At 43.1% G+C, this 20,835-nt stretch overlaps 1 protein-coding gene across 4 annotated transcripts; it reads right to left on the minus strand.

Annotated features, from left to right (window-relative positions):
• Positions 1–204: 204 nt before the first annotated feature.
• On the minus strand, positions 205–19,187 carry LOC106581167 (hypermethylated in cancer 1 protein). 4 transcript variants are annotated; one of them, XM_014163041.2, is made up of 2 exons: positions 18,920–19,187; positions 205–9,703 (listed from the first exon to the last, which is right to left on the minus strand). In XM_014163041.2, exons 1-2 carry the CDS (start codon positions 18,977–18,979, stop codon positions 7,454–7,456), a joined length of 2,310 nt encoding a protein of 769 aa, XP_014018516.1. In that variant the 5' UTR covers positions 18,980–19,187; the 3' UTR covers positions 205–7,453. The 4 variants fall into 4 exon arrangements, with proteins under 4 accessions (XP_014018516.1, XP_014018518.1, XP_014018517.1 ...); XM_014163043.2 differs by having other exon boundaries at positions 205–9,687; positions 18,920–19,183; XM_014163042.2 differs by lacking the exon at positions 18,920–19,187 and adding an exon at positions 16,940–18,003 and having other exon boundaries at positions 205–9,687.
• Positions 19,188–20,835: the final 1,648 nt, after the last annotated feature.

Genomic DNA, 20,835 nt, shown 5'->3' on the forward strand with positions numbered 1-20,835 from the left:
TTCCGTGGTTACGGAGACTGCATTTGCAGTAAACGCTGAATATGTCGGCGCAATCGGAAATGACCTTTAAATGTGAACTGCTCTACAATGCAGATATTCTTTGCTATGGATTTAATTAAGTCTGGTGCTGAAAGACTATCTTATTGATGTGGATGGATTCATTCCTTAAAAGTGACAAGAAAAATAAAGTGACAAGACAGCCGCTTTGTGAAACCATTATGCAATTCATTTTTATTGCCAAGTTGATTTTGAGTATAGAAACAAACAAAAACATAACATTTTCACAATGGCTTAAAACAAATAAAAGCCTTATCAAACATGATTTATTTAGACATTGGAATTAAAGAAAATAATGATAATATCCCACAATTGAAATGTACACAAAACAATTACCTATAAAACATTTAGACATGCAATAAATACATTCATTTCACTAATGCAAAATAAGAACAATATTGAAAATGTAACTTAGAAAAATACTGTTTGGTTTTTTGTTTATTGCTTTGTATTCAAACCCTTGGTTTTTATTTTCATGAAAGCGCTTGAAAAAACTGAACTATTTTAAATTAATAAAATAAAAAAATACTGGTGTGCTTGTTTAGTAAATTAAATTCCATTATCTTCCTGGAAAAACCAGAATAAAATCTGATGTAAATTGGTGAAGTTTTACTGTAAGTTTAGTGCCTCTGTCTTCCCCTTTCCCTATTCAGTATACATGCCTGTTGAACTTTCCATCTCTGTAACCACAAATTCAAATTCTATTTCCACCTCAATCACCTCAGTAAATCCACCATTTCTATATGGGATCATATTGGTTGTGTGTGTGTGTGTGTGTGTGTGTGTGTGTGTGTGTGTGTGTGTGTGTGTGTGTGTGTGTGTGTGTGTGTGCGTGATATAAATGGGGAGTGTGTGTAGGAGAGTGTGTGTACCCTGTGTGACATTCTGGCAGGCGTCTCAGTGTGTGTTCAGTTCAGGCCGTCAGTAACATTGCCTTTTCTTTAGTAATGACTTTTTCTACAAGAACCGACACTCCAAAAGGAGCAGGGAAGCCTAATTAAATCTGACCTAATCTGGAACAGCCAGTCCTGAACAGTGACAGGGCAGTCTGCCATCCGTGTGTGTGTGTGTGTGTGTGTGTGTGTGTGTGTGTGTGTGTGTGTGTGTGTGTGTGTGTGTGTGTGTGTGTGTGTGTGTGTGTGTGTGTGTGTGTGTGTGTGTGTGTGTGTGTGTGTGTACACTCATACATGACTATTAGACCCCGGGTTAGATCTGAAACGGGTACTTTAGGAGAAGTACCGTAAATGAATAATATCATTAGAGTCAAGCCTTGAGAAACGGCAATATGATATTCTAGATTAAACGGTGTCCACTTAAATCTGTCTTGTCTGTTGATCAGGTCTGCGGTCTGACTATTTCACTGCCTGGTGGAGACAGAACGCTCCAAGCAAAACATACTGAAGAAGACATGGGGCAGCCACTAGCCACACCACTCTCCTCTGCTTGAACAAAGACTGTCTGTCTCTATCATGTGGAGACTGAGTGATGATTTGAAGGCCTGGTAAGAAGACACCAATGCTGAGGGATATCAGACTGAGACGCCAACATGAAAACCTGACGATGCAGCAGCTCACCACCAATCAGTTTTTTCTATGTTGTTTACTTAAGCTATGACTGGTACTTTAACTCTCTCATTATTTATTTCTCTCTCTCTCTCTTTCTTTCTTTCTTTCTCTTTCTTTCTCTCCCTCTCCATCTCAGCAGATGACTTGGCTGGTGGAGCTGTGGTCCGGCTCAATTGTGCAATTTCATCCACTCATGTTTACTTTACTGGCATCTTTCTTAGCATATTTCCCCCTGAACATTTCCTTCTCATAGTATCCTGCATTTCCTCAATAATAATGCCATTTTATCTGCCTTTGTAATACACTTCCTGACTTGAAAAGCAAGTACATAATAACGTCATCAAATGTATTTGGCCCGTCATCCTCAGTATTGTAACACATGCCATGAAGTTCATTTTGGAACTTGATCAGGGCGTTAAGAAAAAGAAAGTAGTTGTTTGCGTAAACATTTAGACAACTGTCTTCTTCAGCAGGAAAAACAGCTGGAAGTGACTTGATCATGGGAGAGAGGGGGAATAGGGAAGGAGGAGTAGAGGAGGAGGGTTGGCGGCGTGGGCTAGTGGTTCGTGCTGAGTGTCAAGAAGAGAGCGGGAGACAGACAGAGAGGTGAGGGGAGAGCAGTGCTTTGAAGTAATGTGGGAAGAAAAAGTGGGAGGCCAGTGGTTGGATCAGGGAGAGACGGAGGAAGAAAAAGGAGGACAAGGAGGAAGCAACGTGGGCGAGGAAAGGCGATTGAGGGGGGTTTTAGGGGGTCACGAGGGTAATACAAATCATAATTCAATGATTTCTCCAGAAAAGTGCAGTTTGGGGGAATAAATGGAGGAAAGCAGCTGCTTGTAATAAAGACCGTTGAAAGTGTCAATTCTCTCCCTCCCTTCTAATTCAAACAGGTCCACTGTGGGAACAGCAGAGAAATAACACAGATGGACAGGTGCATTGTGGTCACTCAGCAGATGCACACGCACACCAGACATCAGAGTAATTTACATAATCTAATGTACTGCAGGCTTATTTCATAATAATTGACATATGGATCAGGCTTAGGGTTCAAATACCAATACATGTTTCCGCATGAGTTTATAAGATTCCCCCCAAAAAATCACAGGAGTAAAAAAATTAAAACCTCAATATGAACATTGACCAGAAGAGTTACAACAAGTCTGCATTGAATGCTAGTATTAGTATTGCTTGTTTTTCTTATAAGGCAAAGTCAGCCTGCAAGGCAAGAATGAGGCACAGAATATCCCAATTAAATAATTCTGAAAATATTGTCTCTGCATTAAAACTGACAGAGCTTTATTTTTCTCCTGTCTTGTATTGAGCCCTAGCACTGTCAACAAAATGCTAACGTTCTCTTGGCAGATATTGTATAGTAAATGTTAACTGTAATAGTGGTGATATGGAGGGAGGCTGCTCTTCTTTTTCCTAACCAGTTATGTCATAGAGAGCCCTCTTCTGAACTGGCTGTGCTAAAAGTACACCACAAAGTAGGATGTTTTCTTTGGTAATAAGCTTATGAAAGTGGTTGTTAAAAGACCAGTGCAGTCAAAATCGTGATTTTCCTGTGTTTTATATATATATTTTTCACACTACCAGGTTGGAATAATACTGTGAAATTGTGAAAATTATGAGAATGCCCTTTTGGTGTAAGAGCTGTTTGAAAAGTTTTGGTGGGATGGAGTTTTGGTCAGCCTAAATTAGTTAATAGACCAATAAGAAAGAGAGTTCCAAACCTCTCTGCCAATAACAGCTAGTTTTCAGTTTTCCCCTCCCCACTCAGACCCCTCCCAGACAGACTTGTTTGAGAAATTGCTCTTTGCTAAGAAGCTTCTTTTTATTTTTTTACCATTTCGATTGAAAACAATCACAGTAAGGTACTTAATTGTTACCCAGAAATTGTAATATTTAAATAAAAACGGCTGCATTGGACCTTTCTGGAAGTAGAGCACAGTAAGAACAGCACTGTACAATATAAGAGTGGACAGGGGTTTCCTCCCGTTTAAATTTTTTTTAAAGAAAGGAAGGAAGGAAGAGGGGAAAAAGAAGATAGGGAGGCTCTTAACGTTTTCTGAATGGAGAGGTTTAGAAGTAAGATCAGTCTTTCATATTTAAACAATGGGCTCATGTCCACCCTGCTGAGCTCTCCATGCTCCTCTCCCTCCCTTCTCCCTCCCAATCTTTATCTGTGTCTCTATCGGTCTGCGAGCAGAAACACACTGCACATCCTGCTCAACACTAAAGCCCAGCCAAGAGTTCACTTCCTGCTCCTCCACACCTCTGCTCTCCTTCACACCAGAACTATTCCCAGAGCATACATTAACAGCCATTCATATACTCAAATAACATGTGGACACAAACAGACAACCCAACACTTCTCCCTTTAAACTCGCATGCACGCACGCACACACACACACACACGGCCCCCCTGCCCCTGAGCAAGGCAGTTAACCCAACTTTACCAGGCGCCGAAGACGTGGATGTCGATTAAGGCAGCGCCCCGTACCTCTCTGATTGAGAGGGGTTGGGTTAAATGCGGAAGACACATTTCAGTTGAATGCATTCAGTTGTGCAAGTGACTAGGTATCCCACCTTCCCTTTCCCTTTATATAAAGCGTAATTTCAGAACAGTAACGCTGAACATTATCCTGCTCTCTCTTCCTGTACAGATTCGGAGTGTCAGTGGAAACACATTTTTTCTTGTTTTAACGGTGCAAAAAAAGGAAAGTGGGAGATAGACTTTCAGTGATATTGAACTAATGAATGAGAGAGAATGAGCAGGAGAGATTTATATCCCCACCATCGACATCCACTTAAAATGGGCTGTTACCTCTTGTCTATGGGACTTCACATGTCTGTGGTCCAACCTCATACTGCCATGATAAATAGAAGATTGAAATTGTCCACTGCCCCTGTCATTTAAACTAGTTTATTTTGTTATAACAAAACAGCTGGAGACTATTTTTCTAAATTAACTTTGGAGACAAGTGTGGATTTTTGTGTTCCACGTAGGCTGGAAACAAGCTAGCTTAAAGTGTGTTTGTGTATGAATACACACACACAGCCTTAGTCTGAGTATCATCAACATCAGCTCACAAACCCCCTCCAGAGAAATGGGTCAAACATCTTCAGGCTATAGCTCTCACCCACTCACAGCCCAGCCGCTGTTTATCAGTTTAGGGAAATCGTGTGCAACCAAACACGTCACTAAACATTAAGGCTTCGGGTGAAAAATAAAATACCTAATTCACATAGAGGGTTTATATGTTTCTTTGGAACCAGAGGTATTGCCTTAGGTCTTGTCTTACAAGCCTTATCAACATGTACATTTGTATATTCTGTTGAATTAAAGAAGATCACCAGCTTGACTTTTCCTTATTAAGATAATGTCATTGGTCTGAACCACACAAAGCCTCTGAGGGCAGTAAAATAGGAACATTTACAAAAAATATTAAGATAAAAGCAGAAAATGTTAATATCACATTATCAACAAAATTGTAAGACAAGTAAAACATCTCATAACCATGAAATAACCACAAGTTTAACACAGGACTATTGTCCCTTCAAAATAAAAAATGTCCAAATAAAAATGTGTGTAGATCTGTATCTGCTTGTATCTAAGTGTGTACGTGTGTGTTTGCTTGGTTGATTGCTGTGTAGCTAAAGTGTTGCGTCCCCATGCTGGGTTCAGTCCTGAGGTAAGCACCAGTTTCACTTTGCTTTGGTTCAAAATCTAAAGAAAGAGAAAGAAAATATGGGACAGAAAAACACACCTTGATATGCTCATTATGCTACAGAATAAAGCCCTTCAATTAATGTTGTACATTAATACAATCCCACAATACTAGGGCTTACTGTCTCAGTCTCCAAGCTAAGGTTTTAAGATTCACTAAGTCTATCACAGTGCATTCATGGCTTTAGTCTTCACATTAACCTACTGAGGTTGGCATTGGCACTATAGTGGTCAACAAACTCCAATCTGACACAAGGTCCGACAACGTAGAAAAAGAAAAAGCCAGCATGCTCCTTGGAATACATTTGTTTTTTAAATTGCAAAACAATAAGTGCGTTCAAACCCATAAGTGCTGATTGTTTTCTAAAGGATCTGGTCAGGTGATATTGAGACATGCTACTGTACTGTATTGTGCCATGTTTGATAGCCTGCTAGCAGAGAGGCAGAGAGGCAGAGGAGGGCAGATGTAGGACTCGGCAGTACTCGGATGTCTTGTCATGGTGTGGATCAGAGGGGCTGTATGGCAGGCATGAAATGGGCCGTCAGGCCAATAGACAGTGTGAATTGTCAGGGAGAATGTGAGATTTCACAGGGATTACTGGAAGACTGGGAGGCCAGCAGCTGGGGTGTGCTGTGCTGTTCACCCACAACGACGGCCCGGCCTGCCGCCGCACCACGAGCAGAGCACTGTCAGAGGCAGCTAGCGCCCAGCTCTCATGTTCACAACGCCGTCACATTAGCAGCTCCCAGTCCCTGTGTGTGTGTGAACGTGTGTGTATTAGGGCAGCAGCGGAGAAGTCACTCTGGCCTGTCAATGATAGCACGGCCCTCTATCTCTCAGACAGAGTTGTGACTGCATGGGGGTGGTCAAAAGGTTTTAAAGTGGTTAGTACTATTTATCTGCAGTATGGGACAATTGTCAGTCCTGATTCATCATCTGTGTTAGAGGGAATTGCTGCTATTGGTAGTGACTGATTGGTGGTAATTGACTCTAGCCTCTCGGCACTGACTTGGATGGCCTCTCTGTGCTCTCCTCTGGTGAGTTGTACAGCTGCACCCACCATTGTAAATATTACACAATGTCACAGGCAACACCCATGCTTAGTCTACACTCCACACCACTGGATGTTGAAGCCATGGAGGAGGATTGGCGTGTCATCAGTTGGGTATGCACCATGATGCGTCCCAGTTGTGAAATCACAGGGTTGTGCTCCTCGCTACTTTTCAATAACAATTTGAAGGCACTGGGATGCAAGTCAAAAGAGAGGTTATGGGTTCAAAGGGTTATGGCACTGGGTGTAAGAGTCAGTAAGCTACTATTATTTAATATGAGTCTCTCTGTACACAACATCATGATCATGAAGTACGTAACAACGGTGGAAAAACAAAGCATAGATCACTTGACTTAAATGGCGGAGCGAATGCTGTCTTCCGTTATTCACTCCCTCATGACTAGAACAGCTGGAGCATGGGGTAAGACTGAACAGGAAGATACAGAGGAAATCCAGTACCCCAAAAACTAAATGAAGTGGTCCAATCACTTGCAAATCCCAAAGGTTTGGCTTTTTCTTTTGTGCAGCGTTCCTTTCAGTTCTGGACAGGAGCCCTGAATCATGTCCATATGTGCTTTTTTCCATGTTATATACATTTACAACAGTAATAGTACAATAGTACATTTAGTACACAGGTTTAGGGTCTGATTGCAACACTTTCTTGCAACAGTTTCTTTGGTTTTTCATTACGCATAAAAAAATAAATAAAAACAATTGCTTTTTGGTTCTCAATTTCTTTTTGGCTCGGTGGTTTAATAAAAAAAACCTTGTTTACGTATAGATCAATTCTACACTGTTTTGAGTGGGTATTCCTTGGTCAAAATATAATAGAAATAGCACAGTTCCTCTAGGAAGGTTTTTGAAATGCATATAATGCAAACTTTGGAAAGAAAGGCACTTATAGGAGTCTACACAGATTGTGTGCATTCTTTAGGCCAGGTATTGGCCTTAGTCTGAGGTGCAGATACTGATGAAGTTGAGGTGAATGACGTTAGAATACTGTAAGTTAAGTTGTGTGCACACAGGACCGTGTGGTAGCCAAGGCCATCTTAGCTGGGGGAGTAGCGGTCAATGATACGGGAGTGGGAGTCAGAGAGGGACCCTGGGGGAGGGGGCAGGGCCTGGATCCCCAGGACATCCATCTTGTCATGGTGGTTGAGGCGCAGGTGTTCTGCTGCCAGTTTGGACAGCGGGAACAGGCTCTCCATGGCATGCTCTGCCAGTAGCTCTGAGGCCTTCTCCTGCTTCAGCCCCAGGTGCTCTGCTGCGTATTTACTCAGGGGGTAAATCCCCTCCGCAAAGTCTAGCTTCAGCTTGCCGTCGGCCGTCAGAGCCCCTCCGGCCCCCCCACTGCTGTGCATCTTCATGTGGCTGATGAGGTTTCGCTGCTGGGCGAACTTGCCCCCGCACACCTGACACTCGTAGGGCTTCTCCCCGGAGTGGATGCGCATGTGCTCTGTGAGGCGGTACTGGCGGGTGAAGCGCATGCCACAGTGGTCACAGGCAAAGGGCTTGAGTCCCAGGTGGCTGCGCATGTGGCGGGTCATGGTGCCGCGCTGGGTGAACTTCTTGCCACAGATGCTGCAGGGGTAGGGCCTTGTCAGCCAGTGGGTCTTCTCGTGCTGGCGCAGCGTGGCCGGGTCCTTGTAGGACTTCTCACAGGAGTTACAGCGATAGGGTCTGATGATCTCCCCCAGGACCCCAGGGGTCAGGCTCTGGCTGGACTTCACCTCCAGGTAGGACAGGCTGCCCAGGCTGCCGTTACCGTTGCTGTTGCTGCTGTTGTTTTTGGGGTTGCTGTTGCTGCTACCCATCTCCCCTCCAGAGTACAGCTCCTCCTCTGTGTGGGTCTCCACGTGGGCGTTGAGCTGCTCAGAGCTGGGGAAGCCCTTGTCACAGGGGATGCACACGTACAGGTTGTCCCCAAAGCTCTCAGGCTCGTAGGGTAGGTGGAACCTCCCCATGGCCCCTGTGGGTGATGGTCGACCCTCACTACTGCCTGTCTCCTCACTGCCTGAGCCACTCTTCTCATCCTCCCCGTCACAGCCCACCCTACGGTAGCGATCATCGCTCTCCTCCCCTGCCTTATGATGGTGGTTGTGATGCTGGTGGTCTTGGTCTCCGTTTCGACCCCCTTCCTCCTCATCCTCCTCATCCTCTTCATCCTCAGCTGTGTATGACAGTGGCTCATGCTTCACCCAGCGGTAGATGTTGCCCACCTCCCTGCTGGGCTCTCCAGCCTCTGTGGGGGTGTCGGGGCTGGGGGGGCATGGGTAGTGGTCTGGACCTTGGGAGCTGGAGCGGTGGAGGTGGGGCAGGTGGGGCCCGAGGGGCTGGTTGAGGTGGGGGTAGGAGTGAAGTGGGAGAGACCCAGCCTGATCAGCCGTTTCCATCTTTTCTGTGGGGTAGGCCCCGCCGTTGGCCCCCAGCATGGGGCTAGTGCGGCCGCTCAGCCCCCCCTCCCGATCCTCATCGTTGTGGGGCAGGGCATGAGCCAGGTGGGGGTGGGAGGGCGTGTTCTGGGACTGGGAGTTGGGACTCTTCTTGGAGAGGTCCAGGCCATAGATGGGGGAGCAGTTCCTGTCAGAGTGGGCTGGGCGCAGGCTGGGCTGGGCAGGCAGGGCTGAGGGTGTGGAGGGGAACACCTGAGGGCCCTGTGAAGAGGTGGGGGCATACAGCTCCCCTGCATGGATGGCATGGGGGTGCAGCGGCAGCTCCTCTAGTGGTGGGGCACGGGGCGTGTGGGTGTTCCCAACTCCCCCTGGGTAGCAGGACTGAATAACAGGGGTGGACACCCGATACCTGCCCCCTCCCCCTAAACCCAAACTATTGGGGCCCATCTTCCCATACCGCAGAAAGGCAGGAGTGGGGCGGAGAGGGCACTTCTCATTTCTCCTCAGCTTCTTCTTACACAACGCCACTAAGTCCAGCAGCTGCAGATAGCTAGCTGCAGCCAGCACGGCCCCCAGGTTGGGCTCTGTTGGGGAGCTGGGGTCTCCTTCGGTAAGGCGGCCCGTGTAGATGTAGTCTAGAATGACCCGGAACACCCCGGGACTCACCATCTCGTGGTCTAGGTTGATGAGGTTGTCATGGACGACCAGGGACTTCAGGTAGAGGCTGCTGGCGGCCAGAATGTTCTTGTGGGCTCGGAACAACGCGTTCTGCACCACGATGATGACATCACACAGGAAGCCCTTGGTGCGCTGGGTGTTGAGTTGCAGGAGGAGGTGCCTAGCATGACTTGGGACTTCCATGGCATGGAGCATCGTCGTCAGACCGCCACCTAAAACAGCAGATATCTGTAAACGTCATGCAGTGCCAGTAGTATCAGTCCACAATCAGTCAATATCTACTATACATATTTTTTTTATATTTTCTAATATGCTTGCATGACATTGTGGTACATTCTCCAATTAGTTTTTGTCTTCTTTTTATCTATTTAGGTGAGACATTTAAAACCAATTTATTTTTCATACATAAAATGTAATCTCATTGCTGACAAGGGTCTGATTTGGCATCTGTATATAAATCTACTACCGCCAGACATCTCAATCTTCAATTCCAATTTACTGCATGCAGTCAATTCAGGAAGTAAATAACATTTAAAAATAAAAAAAATCCCAACTTTCCAATAAACTGAGGTGTAGAAGCATTTTTTTTATTATCAATTTTTGATTTCGGAATTAAAATCACTTCCTGAATTGACTGCCTTCATTTAGAATTGACCCCAGCCCTGCTAATAGCTGAACTATGCCACTGTATCCCCTTACTTAACTTGGTTTCGGATTAATTGTATTGATTCCATGTAAGGAAAAGTGAACAGATTGGCTTCAGTTTACAGTAAAGGCAGCACACGTAGGAGTCGCTCTTTAAAAGTGATCTATTTCTATAGCTGAGCAGCAGTTGAAGGTTTTGTCATTATCAGAAACTCAAGTGTACACATTCACTTCCTAAACTGCAATGCTAAGAGTGAGAGAGAGAGAGAGAGAGAGAGAGAGAGAGAGAGAGAGAGAGAGAGAGAGAGAGAGAGAGAGAGAGAGAAAGAAAGATACAGATATGGATATGTTTTCTTGTTGCCGGCTTCCATAAAAAATATTCCAGAGGTGGGGTGTGCAGTGTTTTAAACAAAGCAGAGAGTGAACATTTTGCAAGTATGATGAACAGCAGGTATAAACCTGTGGAGGGAGAAGACGAGTCCAAAAAAAGATGTGTCTTTGAGCTCCCATTCGGCCCAGTCATATAAGGAACTCTGATCACACAGGGTGTAAATCAAGACAAAATGAGAAGGTCCAATGGTTTAACTTGAGATGAACTCTGGGATTCTAATGTGCACACACATGCTTCTCGCATACCAATACACACACACTCACTCAAACACATACACTCAAAAGTTGTGTATTGTTGTACTAAGGCTTAAGTAAACATTATTAACTGAACAAATTTAGTAGGATGCATTGTTCAAACATTGGTGTCTGAGGATATTTTACTGATGAGATGAAACAGTTTGTAACTGTCCCTAAGGGCTTGGTCTCACTGATGGGAAACAAGCAACTGAATAAATATGTCCGACCGTGGTCTTCCTGACATAAGTTCATCATCTTATTGTTTATGTCATTGACTATAAGCCCCCAGTCAGAGGGAAAGGGAAGCATGAGATTTCAAGCGGACATTTAATGACCTACTGAGCCCTCCTTAAGACAGTATTCTGCCCACTGCTCAACCAGGCCCTGCAAGCCCTCTGCACACCACACATAAACATATCAAGCAATCCATCTAAAGAAAAGCAGTTCATGTGGTTCTATTACAGAGTTGTATACCCTGGCTGTCTCATAGCCTTCCATTCCTATCATTTAAAGACACACCTCAGTCTTAAGGAGTTTTCTGTGTAGTTGTGTTGATATATGTTTAGCATTACCCAAAAGTAACTTAGCCATTTAAAACATGGTCTCGTTTTGGTGCAATAAAACCCATAACCTAACCATTTACAGGTTTCCACTGCTGCTCTCTTAAACGCTGCGGTCTTTCATTTCTCCCAGGTCATATTTTACTAGAAATTCCACAGTATGAGGAGCAAATCAAAGAAAAGGAACAGGTAATTCAATATGGCTCCTATGAAAATTGATATTCAGAGCGATTGATAAGTTATACATTAACAGCGCAAAGAATTTCAGGCATATATCTGAGCACTGCGCTACTCGACGGTGCGCTGTGCGTAAAGCTTAGCCCTCATAGGCTTTTACGCATGAGGTTGGGACAGGCGTGGATGTGTCCCCAGGGTGAATGGGAGTGCACCATACACTTTTATTCTGTCACAGCAGGCTATACATGGCCTGAGAGAATAAAAAGGCAGCATGAAACAGAGATCTAGGCTACTCTGTCCCCTTTACGCGCTTCGACAAACATACCACCACCTTATGGGATGGCAGCCATCAATTACTTAATAGGGTTTTACTTCAATGTTTCAAAGGTAGAGCAGAAAAAATAGCAGGCAAATATTTATATACAAAAAAATAATAATAATCTGGAAACACTGTCAAATTTACAAGCGCACCTGTCCAACGCACGAGATTGGGTTTGCATGTATGGCACAATTATGCTTTACTTTGCTTAGGTTCGTTTCCGTTTGTTTGATTGCTATCTTACTTGGATGTTTTATGAAATCGTTATCATATCACACATGTAGGCTACAGACAGGCACGCACACGCGTACGCGCACAGAGGCACACACAGACACAGAAATGATCTATGGTCTAAACAGCTAGATAAAAAATAACCTTGCATGTGGCAGCGCACCGGGCTCCACCACTAAATCCCTGTTTCTCTTGCAGGTGCATGAAATATCAACGTGAATCCGCTTGTAACCTATGCGTAAAGGCGGGTTTGTCATTTTCTGCATCGTTTGGATATATCAATTGCAAAAATAAAATGTTAAATATTAACACATTTAAATCCGTTATTTGAAGAAAATATTAATTGCGGGGCGAAAAATTAATTAAAATGAAATATTATTAGCATGATCATTCAGTTAGAATACACGAATGAACTGTGTCATATCTGTAGAATTTGTGTAATATGCACATTGTGCTTTTTCTCTTGTTGAAAGAGAAGGAAGTGTTACCAAAATAAATAATGTATTAAAAACTTTGTCTGAACATCACGCATTAACAGTTAGGCTACTGTATCCTCCTGTCGGCCTATCAAAGACAGCCCTCAAATCCACTGAGCCAATCAAACGTTTTAAAACTGTGAGAGAAGCATCTCATTGCAAGTTTATATTCATTACTCAAATATCATTAACCTGCACAATATAGGATGAGGCTACTTTATTTTTCATATTTTTCCTCTCTATTTCTTTCTATCTCTCTCTCTCTAACCTATAGATTGTTTATTCTCAATTATTACAAATGTTTTTAAATCATTTGTAAAATGTATCATCACAATGAGTGATCTTTTGGAATATGATTAAACAGTAAGTGGATATTGAAGGTTCTTGTGTCTGTTATGTCCATTCTGAATATTTTCCTGTAGCATGATTTGTTTCCCGGGTGGTTAGTTATAGGTGAGTGCTAGATTTGGTATAAGGGTGACTTGGTGAAAAACAGTGCTTGAGTCATCTTGGGGACAGTTTGGTTTCCATGATACCTGTGTTGTGTCTGCGTTGTCACTGCTCTGGTATGGGGGTGAGGCTGGGTTTAGACTGAGAGGGTCTGCTCTGATATGGGGGTGAGGCTGGGTTTAGACTGAGAGGGTCTGCTCTGGTATGGGGGTGAGGCTGGGTTTAGACTGAGAGGGTCTGCTCTGGTATGGGGGTGAGGCTGGGTTTAGACTGAGAGGGTCTGCTCTGGTATGGGGGTGAGGCTGGGTTTAGACTGAGAGGGTCTGCTCTGATATGGGGGTGAGGCTGGGTTTAGACTGAGAGGGTCTGCTCTGGTATGGGGGTGAGGCTGGGTTTAGACTGAGAGGGTCTGCTCTGGTATGGGGGTGAGGCTGGGTTTAGACTGAGAGGGTCTGCTCTGATATGGGGGTGAGGCTGGGTTTAGACTGAGAGGGTCTGCTCTGGTATGGGGGTGAGGCTGGGTTTAGACTGAGAGGGTCTGCTCTGGTATGGGGGTGAGGCTGGGTTTAGACTGAGAGGGTCTGCTCTGGTATGGGGGTGAGGCTGGGTTTAGACTGAGAGGGTCTGCTCTAGTATGGGGGTGAGGCTGGGTTTAGACTGAGAGGGTCTGCTCTGGTATGGGGGTGAGGCTGGGTTTAGACTGAGAGGGTCTGCTCTGGTATGGGGGTGAGGCTGGGTTTAGACTGAGAGGGTCTGCTCTGGTATGGGGGTGAGGCTGGGTTTAGACTGAGAGGGTCTGCTCTGGTATGGGGGTGAGGCTGGGTTTAGACTGAGAGGGTCTGCTCTGGTATGGGGCTGAGGCTGGGTTTAGACTGAGAGGGTCTGCTCTGGTATGGGGCTGAGGCTGGGTTTAGACTGAGAGGGTCTGCTCTGGTATGGGGGTGAGGCTGGGTTTAGACTGAGAGGGTCTGCTCTGGTATGGGGGTGAGGCTGGGTTTAGACTGAGAGGGTCTGCTCTGGTATGGGGGTGAGGCTGGGTTTAGACTGAGAGGGTCTGCTCTGGTATGGGGGGGCTGGGTTTAGACTGAGAGGGTCTGCTCTGGTATGGGGGTGAGGCTGGGTTTAGACTGAGAGGGTCTGCTCTGGTATGGGGGTGAGGCTGGGTTTAGACTGAGAGGGTCTGCTCTGGTATGGGGGTGAGGCTGGGTTTAGACTGAGAGGGTCTGCTCTGGTATGGGGGGAGGCTGGGTTTAGACTGAGAGGGTCTGCTCTGGTATGGGGGTGAGGCTGGGTTTAGACTGAGAGGGTCTGCTCTAGGTTAAGAACACACTCCACACTTCCTATCCACGCCTTCTGCCTGTCTGATTTTCAGGGAACGACTTTGTATGCATGTAGGTTTACCATGTTTATGCAAAAATTCCAGATTCTGGTATTAATTAGAGCAACTTCCTACACAACAATATTGTTCTGGGACATCAGTGTTGTGTTTTTTCGTTTGAGAATGGTCTATTTCAGGCACATAATAATAAATTAACGTTGCAAAGAAAAAAATGTCTACTTAATGATCGCAAATTAAATGTTAATTGTGTTTAATGCATGCTTTATTTAGTCTATTCTAAATTAATGTTTCGAGTAAAAACGAACATTTGGGGAAATAGCTAAACTGTTTGTTTTCATGCTGTGAAATACTATCGATCATTGCTGTTGTCATTTGGTTTACGGGGATAACATGAACCCTGTCAAACCACAAGGAAAAACTGTGAGCCGCTGAACTCTATAGCTTATAAGGCTTTACGTAGCAGGATATTTTTGTGAATGGGTTGTATAAAAGCAGTAGAGCATGAAACCTTATTTAATGAAAACCACACTTGAGGCTTTATAAGTAGCCTACGGGGTGGGTGTCCTGTGCTTAGCCTAAACAGTGCAGAGAGATGGCTCGAATTATATCGACATTGTTTGATTTTAGACAAGGCCAGAGACATTTGCATTTTACACTTCCTCTATAGTCAGAAGGCTAGATAAGGGAGTTTAGAGGTTTAAACACAGCCGCCAAAATGAGTCCGTCACCTTATCAACGCAACCTCGCCTTTATCTTGGATATGAATTTGATTCGCTCTGTCGTTGACTTCCTTATAAGGGGCATTTCAAATGAGACACTCAGCTGAAACTCCCGAGCTGCGCACCTCGTCTCTCTAGAATACAGACCCCCACATTTCCATTCATAATCCCGCCGTAGACATCCCCGTTATTAAATGTGCCTACTTCTCAGAGCCACAGTGGTAGCAGTTGTCAAATTGACAAAACGATCCCTTATTACCATAATTGTTATAGCGATGTCTCAAAAACCGAATCAAAGGACTCAAAGCCTATCGATGGACAGAGAAAAATGGTTCCTCAAAAAATATTTTTGTATTTGTTTTATAATAGGTTTGTGCTGTTAGTTTCCTTGTCACTACTAACTTGTATAAGAAAGGCCAACAATACTTACTTAAAAATATGCCTCCTTTTTTAAACTATATTTTGCCTGCAGTAAAATGTGTAAAGTTGTAAAAGATAAGTCTAGTTTTATGCAACATGTCTTAATTAAATCATTAGATTTGATTGAATACACACCGAGAGGGGAAGTAGGCCTATAGGCCTTCAAAGTCCTTCTAACAAAATAGATTCGCCTACTCCTGAGCCCTGTCAACTTTTTTAGAAAATGTAATGATATGTCTACTCAATGCGTCCATTATGCTATAGATCTTTACAACATGTCTTAATAAATACGTCGTGTATTACGAAATGGACCATTTGAGAAGTCATTTGTTATTCAGGTTTATAGGCCTATTTTCTTTAAAGATAGGATACATTTCCCACAACAACAAAACAATTTGAACATGATATTCATGATTTAGCTATTCTAAATCTCGCCTTCTCTCATCCCTACTCTTGTAATCTTGTCCTCGCATTAGAAAAATCACCATCGTTATCTCAGTCAGATAACCACACGAGTCTACACTAAATCCCCTCCACAATGTACAAAGGGAAATTCAAGTAGCCCTACATTTCATCGAAATAACTGTAGATTAGTGATTGCCTATGACATAGGCCTATACATGCGTAACGTGTTGTCAATATTTTTTTGATTGTTTAATTTTATTTCATACACTCTCTGTACACTCTCTATCTTCCCTGTGGCTCAGTTGGTAGAGCATGGTGTTTGCAACGCCAGCATGGTGTGTGCAACGCCAGGGTTGTGGGTTCGTTTCCCACGGGGGGCCAGTACAAAAACAAAAATGCATGAAATGAAAATGAAATGTATGCATTCACTACTGTAAGTCGCTCTGTAGTCTGCTAAAATGACTAAAATGTAAAAAAAAAAAAAATGTAATTAGTCCGATGCTAGGAGAGCTGTGATCTATAGCTTCACGGTGGTGTGGTGTGAACTCTGCACCGAGACCCACCGCATCAACCTACCTCTGACTGAGGATGAGGCATCATGCTGAACAGCCAGAGACTGAACTACACTGTTTTCTGTATAAAACTAGATAACTACACAACCATCTGATGGCAATAGGTGACATATAGGTTAGGCCTACTTCACAGGAAATAATCCAATAGAAATCTTACCTTGTTGTAGCTTTACAGAACTTAGTCCAGTGATCCATTTATTAGCATGATACAATTATGTAGGATATTCGTAGTTTGGTAAAGTGGAAATGAGAATGTTTGAATTAAACAAAATATATTGTAAGCAACCATTTCTTATTACAAACAAAAATATATAGACTAAGAGGTTCCATCGCAAAATTAGGACAACGAGATTATGTTTTGCTTTAAAAAATACACACAAATTAACCAAACACTAAACGCGCGATAAACCCCCTTGTTCACATAAAGATAGCTAAAAAGCTAAATACTATCTATATCTGGTCTCAATAATGTTGCCTGATCTGTAGCTGTGCTGGACTTTAAAAAGCTGGTATTGAAACATTACCTGGATGCCCGATCTCTTCTGCCATCCGATCTAAGTCTCCCTTAATGATCATCTCAACAGTCTTTTGGAGTAATTTCTGACGTTTCAACTTTGAACTGCCAGCCTCCAAAAACCATGCCAGTTTTCCAAGCACGACTGCCAACTCTTTTTATTATTAATTGCTATGAATTTCTTGTTACTCTCTTCGTCCTCTCTCTCTCTCTCTCTCGCTCGCTCTCCCTGCCCCTCCCTCTCCCTCTTTCTCACCCCTTCCTATAAAAAAAATACGTGCTTAGTCCACCATCAGTTTCCTCCTATTTTATTTTTGTAATTTCCTCGGCAATTTTTTTGTGTCGAGGCAATAACGTGCGCGGGGATGATAATGGAGCCTCTATGCACCCTAAGTGTTTTAGCGCCCCATGTGATGTCAGTCTTTAATAAAACTAAAAGGTAAACTCGAGGGCAGGAACTAGAACTGACCCCCACTTGAACTTCACAACACATCGCGGCTTCGTCTTAAAGAGACAGGTCTTTATTGTATATCACACGGCCCACTGCAGTCCTACACTGAACTGAAGTTTGGAGACATATGAGACCCGTAACAAAAATGCATATTGTCAACAATTAGACTATGTGGAAATAGCCTACACAGCGATAGATGATGGCTGGTTTATTCATATACCATTTGACTGAAACTGATCTAAAACACTACACCCTTTTAGTTAATGGATATTTCAATTAAACCTACTGATAAGGTTAATCTTATGATAGTGTTTAAAATGGTGTACTAGTCCTAGTGAGTGAACCTTTGATATCCTATACGGATGTGACATTCTACAGTCCGACCCCCATTGGCTAACTAAGAGCCACCTCATCATTAGAGTTTGGTGTCTAGTGTTTGTAGCCCAAGGCCTAACGAGTCTCACCTGTTTACGTAAAGACAAGCAGACAGGAGCTTACAGTAAGTAAACTGCCACGGCCCATATCCTGCGAGACTCCGCGCACTGACAGAGGTGGGCAGGGAGGAGCAGAACTCTGTCCCCTGATATTTTTATCCATCCATCAAATATAACTATAAGGTAATCCTGCAACCATACACTATATAGTAACCTAGTGGTGCAGTCATTGGCCTTTGTTTTCGCGCGTAAACGTTATTTCGTGCGTAAAACGTGGGCCTATTTTGGAACGGAAAAGGTACCTCTATGTTTGGAGTAGGCTAAATATATACGCAGTAACAGGTGATTAAGTGTACACATAAATTGTACTGTAAATTAGCTCAAAATAATTACAATATATATTCATCATGAAGCTGTAAGGGTTGTTTAGGGCTTTTATGCAGGTTTGATTTTGTTTTCAGACCTATAGTAATTTCAGTGTTCCACACACAATAGTACACACTTCTGAAATTGATCATGTTTGTACAATAACAAATTATTGTAGCCTAGGCGTTGCTATTTTTAGTACACAGTTATAGTTGCACTATTATGTTGGCTGACAGAGTCTGAAAATCGTGAAATCTCTCTCAATCAGCTTTTGTCATTTACATCAGTTGTGAAACTTTTAGAAGCTGAGCATATGTCAAATTATTTTTGTTCCATCAATTGACTATATGTATACAATCTTTGGCTACCAATTGTAAAACCGTTGTTAGTTGTCACTGCGAATGGGGCTTTTGCCCTTATCGCGAACATCTTAATAAGTTAACAACATTATTTTGAATTACTAAGGCATGTTTCCTCTCTCGAATCGTTCCAAGAAAAAATTGCAACTTGTCTTCAATAGATTTTTTCAGATAGGCCTAGAGATTCTCACGAGAGATTTTGTTTTTAAAAAAGTTTATAAATATATACATAAGTAGAAGAGTTTTTATAGCCTATTGCCTTCACTGACTGAATGCACCTAAAGTCACAGTAAGTATCCAGACGGGATGTCAATATGCATGAGGCTAGTGGAGGGCATCGCGCTCTCTCGCTCTCTCTCTCACATCTGTCATTTACCCACCTCGGACTCATGTCTGGTGTCGTGGCCGTTTGTGAGTTCTCCTCCTCGGGATTCCCCCATCCAGACTTCCACGCTCACTCGCCCAAAATTCCGTGCTATTACCAACCTCTTCCGTGCTTTCTCCTGTTCTCTATCACTGCTCGCCCGTTTTCACTGCCCCGCACACTCTTTTATTTCTCACGTGCTATAGTACTATATCAGACACCTCTTCAGATTTTGTCGGGGTCCGATCAGACCAAGGTTTATGGCAGGGTGAATGCGCCCACAGCGACACCCAATGGTTGGCATTCTAGGATGTAATGCGCAGCAGTAGCAGCCTTCGTTGCGTAAAGGTACCGTCATTCACTGCTAAACCAGTTCATTTGCACTTTGTGCTTATATTATATTTGGAATTATGAAAAATCCATATTACACTATTGCTTTGTTTTTTCAGTGTATATACTTTCTCCATACTCCAAGCCGTATGTGAACATTTTCTGTCAGATTCACTGTATTACCAGACATGCCAGTGTAGTGGGGAAACCTCAATGGATGGCGCATAGAACACATCACCGCATCAGTAAAGCACACAAAACCATACCGATACCAGTCATTATTTGTTCCAAAACTTTCTAAATGTGATGTCATTTTTTACCTTAATGGCACAAACATGGGCAAATATGGGCACAATACTTTTAACTATCTATATAATCGATAATTTAAAAAATATTAAAACTGTACCAAAAAACATGAACCTTTTTCGCGAAATTGGATGGATTATTAAAATCAGATACATTGAGGTTAATATTTTGTTCATATTAACATATCCTGTCTATTTTAGATAATCTGTTATTTTGAACAGGAAATTATATGTCAACTTGTTTGTAAATGCATGAGTCTAAACTTCTCATTTGATAGTGCTAACTACCAAATATTTAGCAGGTGTCTAAAATACATATTTACTGTACATGACAGAAATCAACAAGGTTTCCATAAGACATTTGATTAAGTCGATTTAGTTATTTTGGTCAGTCAGTGAGTCACTGAAAGTGAGTTTCAATCAGTCTTATCTTTTATGATCACAACGACTCAACCGTTCCCTATAGAAGATTCTATAGGCATTGCTGTGGATTGTGACTGCTCCCTCCAACACCCAATCCTCCCATTGTCTGAGCAACACCAATGTGTTATGATAAGAGTATGTTAAGGGTTGCTACAGGTTATTATGAACACCACTGGACGGATCCCTGATTATTTCACCATCATTATTTTGTTGCTGGGCTTTAGACAAAAGATGTTGATTTAGTAGGGCACTTACCGGGCAGGAGCCTATTCACGTCTCAGCCAACGCGTGTTGTGGTATTTCAATCACAATAGCAGCTGACAATCTTCCTCTTGGTATTATCCAAGTTCAAGATGCTGCTGTTTCATTAGAGTGGTCAAAGTCACTCGAAGCCTCGGGCCTAGCTTGGTGGAGAGGAGAGAGAGGAGAGGAGGTATTGTCTCTCACTTCCAGGTTCCCATGATGAACTGTTGATAACCTCAGTCACAGTGGTGGGCAGAATGGAACCAGACAAGGATATGGGCCATCTAAGGATCTGTGAGAGAGCTTCGATACATTTTCATAGTATAGTACAATAATATAACATGGGAATACACCATTTTATTAATTCAAATGTTGTTGTTTTGTTTTGTTTGTAAAACACATCTTAGTATTTGTACTGAATATCACGGCATAAGAAAAAACAAGACTGTCAAAAAAGTGGGTTGTTGGATAGGCCAACATTACATTTCTCACTTCTCTTCCTACTCTGGCTGGTTTGGTTAGGTAGACCTAAAGTACACTTCTCTCTTCCCTCCCCTCTCTTTTCTCTCTGTTTGGATATAACAGTGCTCTTCCCAGACAGGGCCTTATCTGAGATGTCGAGCACTCTCCA

The sequence above is a fragment of the Salmo salar genome, chromosome ssa20, assembly GCF_905237065.1.
Source record: "Salmo salar chromosome ssa20, Ssal_v3.1, whole genome shotgun sequence".
Classification (NCBI taxonomy): domain Eukaryota; kingdom Metazoa; phylum Chordata; class Actinopteri; order Salmoniformes; family Salmonidae; genus Salmo; species Salmo salar.